Genomic DNA, 7,241 nt, shown 5'->3' with positions numbered 1-7,241 from the left:
TCCAACTCGTACCGCACCGACCGAGACAGGGACGACGTCGCCGCGCCGCCCTCGCCCTCGATCGGCCTGTCGACCTCGCCCCGCAAGGCCTACATGGACCTCATCGAGAGGCAGAATGCCGACTCGGCCGCTTCCGCCATCCAGCGCCCGCCCAGTCCTTCGAAGCCGTGGGAGCGCCCCACGACGACGGCCGCCTCGCCGGACGAAGTGATGCGACCCCGCTCGCCCTTCAAGCCGGCAAGCGCCATGGCGCCTCCGTCGCCCGCCAAGGCGACCTCGTCCGCCGTACAGATCCCCGCCGCGAGCAGCCGACTGAGCGCGGCCGGCGACGGTAGCCACACGTCCCCGCGCAAGGATGCCGCGACCAGCCCGCTGAAGCCCGAGGATGTGCCGTTTGCCAAGACGGTCACCGCTTCGCCTGCCCTTGGGTCGGGCCGCACCGCTGGCTTGACCAACCGAGCCTCGACCTATCCGGCCGCTGCCACGTCCGGCGCCTTCCCGCCGTCTCCGCCCCTTCCGCAGGAGAGCCAGCGGTCCTCGACCTTCTCCGCGACGCCTCCGCTGTCGCCCTCGCCGTCGGGCGGCGTCGTCGACCGCAACCCGACCGCTTCGCTGACGCGCCTGAGCGCCAAGAAAATGGTCGGCCAGAGGATCCGCGAGGCCCAGGAGCGCGACGTGCTGGCTCAGAGAGAGACCGAGGCCGCCAGTCCCGCCGCCAGCCCGGCCGTCGGCGTCGGGGCTGGCCTGAGCAAGTACGGCGGCAGCGCCCACGGCTCGAGCGGCGTGCGCGATAGGTGGCCCGCCGGAGCCTCTGGCGCTGGATCCAACGCGTCCACGCCCTCGATCCTCGACGAGAGGAAGAAGCAGCTCGGCGGCAGTGGCAGCGGCGGCGGCTGGTCGCCGTCCAAGTTTGGCAACGCCCTGCCCGGCCTGGCTGGCCGGTCTCCACCCAAGTCTTCTGCTGCAGCCGCTACCTCCGGCCTGGGCAGCTCGCCTTCGAAGCGCTACGCCGAGGACGAGGCCGACTCGCGCGCTGCTCCCGTCCGCCTCCCTGGCCTCGGCGGCGAGACGAGCCCGTTCAAGCGCTTCAGCGCCGCCGCCTCGTCGCCGACCAAGGAGGAGCGCATCGACTCGGCGGCCAGCGAGGGCAGCGTGCTCGAGCCGCTGACCAAGGGTCGTGTCCGCGGACCCCAGAGGCGTCCCGCCGCGGCTGCCGCAGCGACCGGGTCCGCTTCCAGCACCGCGTCGTCGGCCCGGGCTGCAATCAAGGTCGTCCCGCCCGCGTCCGGCTCAGGTGCCGGCGCCTCGGCCTTTGCCGTGCCCAGCAGCCCGCGCAAGGTCACCTCCGGCTTCGACGCGCCCAGCAGCCCGAGCAAGACGCAGGCGCTGGCCTCCAAGTTTGGCGGCAGTACCACGTCGGCCGCGGCTGTCCCGTCCAGCCCCATCAAGACCTCTTTTGCTCCGGCATCTGGCGGCCCTCGGAGCCCGACCAAGACGACAATCTTTGGCTCCTCGGTGGCAGCGGCGTCGACCGACAGGAAGGCGACCGAGAGCGCTGCCCCTGCCCCTGCCCCGGCGGCTGCAGCTGCGGCTACGGCTGCCGCCCCGACCAAGCCGCCCCGTTCGACGCGCGGCAAGCGGGTCCACGTCCTCATCTCGGGCTCCGGCTCGAACCTCCAGTCGCTTATCGACGCCACGCTGCTCAACCCGCCGCCGGGCATCCCGGTCATCCCCGACGCGCAGATCTCGTTTGTCCTCTCCAACCGCAAGGCCGCCTACGGCCTCACGCGCGCGAGCGAGTCGAACCCGCCCATCCCGACCAAGGTGCTCGCGCTCAAGACCTGGCAGAATCGCAACCCCGGCGGCACGCGCGAGGAGTACGACCGCGTCCTCGCCCGTGCCGTCCTCGATGGCCCCGCCGACGAGGGCAAGGGGACGCCGCCGGACCTCATCGTACTGGCCGGCTTCATGCACATCGTGTCCGAGGGCTTCCTCCACGCCCTTGGCCACAAGACGTCGCTTCCCAGCTCGACGCCGACGATCGGCGTGCGCCCCTCGAAAGCGGTGCCCATCATCAACCTCCACCCAGCGCTGCCGGGCGCCTTTGACGGCGCCAATGCCATCCCGCGCGCCTTTGAGGCCTACCAGCAGGGCCTCACCGACCGCACGGGCTGCATGGTGCACGAGGTCGTCGCCGACGTCGACCGCGGTCGCCCCCTGATCGTGCGCGAGATTGTCATCCAAAAGGGCTGGGACCTCGCCAAGCTTGAGGACGAGATCCACAAGGTCGAGCACGTCATCATCGTCGAGGGCGCCCGCCAGGTGCTCGAGGGCCGCCTCGAAGAGCTCGACCGCGAGCAGGAGGCGAGGGAGCAGGAGCAGCAGAGGCACCAGCAGAGGCAGAGAGAGAGTGACGAGCGGCTGACGCGGCAAAGGTCGGCGGCGCAGGGTCCGACGCAGCGCGTGCCCTCGCCGCAGAAGGCCGCGCCCAGGGCTCCGGTCAACCTCGACGAGGTGGTCCATGTCAAAACGGCCGAGGACGCCGCCAACGTGGCGTTCAGGGCCGAGCAGGCGCTCAAGACGAGCTCGTTTGAGCCCGGCGCCATCCTCGAGTACGGCGCGCCGACGCCGTCGACGGCGGCGAGCCAACAGAAGCCCAAAACCGTCTCGATCGACGTCATCAGCATCGGCGCCGACGGGTCGACCAAGGCGGTGGAGCCTGCGGCCGGGGCATCCTCCTCGGACCAGCGAGTGTCGCCCCTCGAGACGCTGTACGACGACGAGACGCTTGCCGTCGTGCACCGCTTCAAGGCGTCGAGCGGGCTGATGGAGAACCGGGTGTGGGTGCGGCTCGGCCTGCGCTCGCCGCTCCACCCTGCGCAGCAGGCAGCCGCCGCGTCCGACTCGGGCGACGAGGTGCTGCATCGCGCCGAGGAGCTCGCCAAGAGGTACGGAACCAAGCCGACGTTCGTGCCGGCCGGTTTCGAGGGCGTCGATCTCGTCGACGGCATTGGCGGACGCTGGGCCGTCGCGCGCCAGGGCAGCCGCGCCCGGTTCGACAGCAACGGCACCGCCCTCTACCGCGTCCGGGCGGCCGCCGCTGCTCCCGCCGGAGCTGATCAGACGACGGTCACGCAGGTTGATCTGGTGAGTGCGGCCGACGACGTGCGCGCGCAGGCGCACGGAAGGCGAGACTGGGGCTCCAGACTGACCCTTGCGCGTCATGCTGTCTTCCTCGATCCGACTCTTCCGCAGGCCACGTCGAACCTCTGCTCTGGCGACAGTTTCGTTGCGGCCATCCTCGGCAACAGCCTGGTCTGGCATGGCCGAGGCTCGGAGCGCAAGACGCGCGAGGCTGCCCGCCGCTTTGCCGAGGCGCTCGAGGTCGAGGCGACGGGCAAGTGCGGCGGCCGCATCGCCGAGAACAAAGAGGGCCGGGAGGACGGCTTCTTCTGGGATCTGTTTGACAGGAGCCAGGCGTATGCCTCGGCGTGGTACCACGGCCTGGCACGCAGCGTCTCGGCTCGAGGGTGGCGCGGTGCCGTGCAGCTGTTTGACCTGGGCCTGGAGCGGGGCACCTTGACGCTGCACCCGGCCATCGAGCCGGACTGCCTGGGCCAGATGGACCTGCTCTCTGCGCAGCGGCAGGACGAGGTGTCGCTGCTCAACCTGTCGAACCGCGAGCTGTTTGTCGTCGTCGGGCGACGCGCGCGGGACCAGCGCGTCAAGATCCTGGCCGGATGCATGCTGGCCGACCGCCTGGCCGAGCACCTGGAGTCGCAACCGGGCAACGAGGCGGGCCGACCCGCGGCGCACGTCGTCGTGCTGCCTTCGCGCGTGCCCCGCGAGATCCGTGCCGCCGCTCGGTACTGGTGCCAGACGGGCGACGAGCTCGACGGCGACGGCGACGGCGATGGCGATATCAAGATGAATGTCAAGACGACGCGCGAGGCGGTCCGGGACCTGACGACGGACCGGTGGCCGAGGGAGAGGCTGCTCGACCCGTCCTACCTGCCCGTCGGCATCGGCGAGGAGGACGTGGGCGCCGACGTGTGAGCTCGTCGGTCCGCCATCATCTGGCGACGAGCGAGCATCTCGGCAGGACGCAGGCTGCCCCCTGCGACGGGGTACGATGCAATTCGGGGGCCGGGCGGAGCAAAACAAACAAGCTAGACGAACCTGATGACCTTGATGATATCCTCCCGCCTTCTTTGGCTCCACCCGACGTGGCGTGGCGCGGTCTGGCGTGGTCTAGCGTGGTCTGGCTCCCAGCATGATGCGGCAGAGGTCCGGCCCGTCTTGGGTTGGCTGCGTCGGCCCATTCGTCCCTCATGGACGGACAGATGCCGACGAGGTGCGATACCGTACGATGCGACACAGCGCCTGATGCCGGCTCGTACCGATCCATCTCGCACCCCTTTGACCTGGCTATGCGGCGAAGGCAGCCAAAGTGGGTCGGCGTGGGAGACGGTACCGCTCAAGAGCGTACGACGGAGCGCGAGGCGGCTCGGTCCGGTGGCGGTCTGGCTTGTTTGATCGGCCGGTCTGTCGATTCTGGTCGGTGGTTCCGCTGCTGCCTGCCTGGCTGTCGGCTGCTGCTACATTTGCATGCGAGGTTGTTACGGGTGGCAGGCAAGCCAAGGCAACGGCCGGCGGGACCGAGGCAGGGGTAAAACGCTCGTCGACGGCGGCGTCGCAGCCGCTGGCTGGAGTCAGGTGCTTCTCCCCCCGGCCTAGGCATGGCGAGGCGTAGCGTGCGTCCTCGTGTTGGCCTGGCCTGGCCTGGCCTGCTCGCTGGTTGTCTGGTCCCTCCTTTTCCCTCCTTCGCCCCTCGATCCCCTTCCTCCCTTCTCCCTGGTCATAGACAGAGTCCATCGACGTATACTACACTCTCGCCACGCCTTGAGGTCGTTGCCCTTTTGTTGCGATGCGGCGCAGTGCGGGCTAGACTATGGGGATGGAGATCGACGGTCGGACCGAGTTGCACCCTCCAGCAAGCCTAGGCCCAGGTGCGCAAATGCGTGGCTGGATGGGTTTCGAGGATCTCGATCCGCCTGCCTGCCCGCACTCTGTCCGACAAAGCACCTGCTGGGCCTGTCGCTCGGGGAAGCCACAGCGGCATCGATGGACCGACGATCCGTTCATGGATCGTCGTACCAACACCATCGTCGCCATCGACACGGGATCGGACACGTCATCAGTCGAGTGGAGGATCTGCGAGACCCACCATCCGGCCCACGGCACGGGACGCCAGCCACACCGAGGCCGTGTGAATATCTCAGCCCCTCTCGAGGAGGAGGGAGGAAGAAGGTGACGGGACCATACCATCGATGCCAGGGCCGCGACAGCAACAGCGACGGCCAACGGCCAACGGCGACGATGAACGTCGAGGCCAAGCTACAAAAAGGCAGACAGGCAGGCAGGAAGGCGCTCCGCGGTTAGGTCGTGGCTTCTGCTGCTGGCGCAACGGCCCGCTTCAGCTCCCGCTCTGGCCCGAGCGAGTACAGTAGTGAGCGACCGGTTGTCAAAGATGCGCTCCGGTCTTTTATGCTATGCCTGGCGGGCGGGCGGTCGGGCGTGGTTGATGCAAGGGAACGGTGCGGCGGTGCGGCGGTGCGGGTACGGCGGCAGGCCGAAGGGTGAACCAAGCCAAGGGCGCGATGGTCCCCTCGCCACCTTGCCAGCTGCGTTCCCTCGTTGGCACAGGCTGGCTTCCGGCGGGCGGTCCACAGCGACGAGGACCGAGCGGACGAACGTCGATCGTCGACCCACCACGCCTCTCTGAGATGGCGTGGCGCGGCGTGTGGATCCCCGCCTGGCTGGTGCGGTCCGGTCGGTGGTGCACCGTGGACGCCACCCCGCGCGTCATGCCATGTCGATCCTCGGAGGCGTGGCCAGCCAGGCAGGCAGGCAGGGAGGGGCATTTCGGGCGGGCTAGGAACGACGGTGAGCAGCCCAGCTAGCAGCAGCGTGTATGCGTAACCTGGCCCGACGAGGAGCAAGAGCCGCCGCCAGGTGCGTGCTTGCCTGCCTGCCTTGCCGCCGAGGTGTAAGTTAGCATGTGCCAAGCGCTGCTCAGGGACGAGGCCGGCCGACAAAGGCGGGCGAGGCCAGCCGACGATGCGATGCGATGCGATGCTATGCGATGCGATGCCGTTGCGATACGACCTCGAGGAAAGAGCGAGCTGCGGGACTGGGAGCGAGCGCAACCAGGCTCGGGTGGATCTCCATCGACGCAGCGCACAGTCCCGCGCCGTACTCTGAGGCGGCCCGACGAGGTTGAGCCAAAAAGGAGGACCGACTCGGGGCCACCACCAGCAGCAGCGACAGCATGACGGCTGGCGGAGTACGACGCCGAGCCGCAGGAGGAGCAGCGCGCGCGTGCGCCCGCCCCTTCTCGCCTGCCTCTGGATCACCCCCTCTCGCGAAGTCCACGCAGGCAGGCAGCGTTCGTTAACCAGTTGGAAGTTTCCGCCTTGCCTTGCAAGCTTTGCCTCGGCGGGGACCCTCCGCCTCGTAGCCCTGGTCTGGCCTTGCCCAGCGTAGCCTAGCCTATCCTGCTGGCCTGCCTCCCCGTGTGGCTGGCTGACTGGCTGACTGGCTGGCTGGCTGCCTACCTGTGTCTGCCTCGCTGCCAGCCTGCCTGCCCCCTACAACCGTTCCAAGCAAGGCCGTTGTCGTCGTCGTCGTCGTTGTCGCCTGTCTGGGCTTTGAACCAGGCAGGCGGCCAAACGTAACGAAACCATCTGAAGCGACAGAGACGGAAGCACTTTAGGCACGTCGAGGTTCCGGAGAAGCTGGCAGGCAGGCAGGCGGTGGTCTCTCCCGCCCTCGGCTTTGGGCCGACGAGGAGCAGCGCCGCCTCATGCTCGCCGTCGATCCTCGAGCGAGCGCTGCGTTTTTAGGCTAGGTGGCTGTTTGGCTGTCTAGCACGGGCGCAGGCTCGAGCAAAGCAGCAGGCGAGGCGAGGCAGGCAGGCCAGCCCCAGGCCAGGCCAGGCCAAACGAGGGCGCTGGCCCCCGACAGCTGAGACCGACCAGGCACAAGCGCACCACGTACGGCTGCAGCCAGCCACCCGCGAGAAATCAAGCAGCTGGCAGGCAGGCAGGCGGACCGAGGCGGGAGAGGGCAAAATGAGAGAGAGAGAGAGAGAGAGAGAGGAGGAGCACCGTCGGCCTCGCCCGACGGCCTCGTATAACTTCGTAATAATGTATGCTATAACGTAAGTTAGTTACGACCGT

At 68.5% G+C, this 7,241-nt stretch overlaps 1 protein-coding gene across 1 annotated transcript in view; it reads left to right on the top strand.

Annotated features, from left to right (window-relative positions):
- PFL1_06133 (uncharacterized protein) overlaps nucleotides 1–4,056 on the top strand; it is a gene marked incomplete at both ends in the record, with an annotated part of 5,521 nt that extends 1,465 nt beyond the window's left edge. The window contains 2 exons of the mRNA XM_007883673.1: nucleotides 26–3,147; nucleotides 3,256–4,056. Coding sequence (XP_007881864.1) covers nucleotides 26–3,147; nucleotides 3,256–4,056 — 3,923 coding nt within the window. The remainder of the gene's footprint in view (nucleotides 1–25; nucleotides 3,148–3,255) is intronic.
- Nucleotides 4,057–7,241: the final 3,185 nt, after the last annotated feature.

Source organism: Pseudozyma flocculosa (assembly GCF_000417875.1).
Source record: "Pseudozyma flocculosa PF-1 unplaced genomic scaffold scaffold00024, whole genome shotgun sequence".
NCBI lineage: Eukaryota > Fungi > Basidiomycota > Ustilaginomycetes > Ustilaginales > Ustilaginaceae > Pseudozyma > Pseudozyma flocculosa.
The sequence above is the reverse complement of the archived record's forward strand: the minus strand, read 5'-3'. Positions and strand labels throughout refer to the sequence as shown.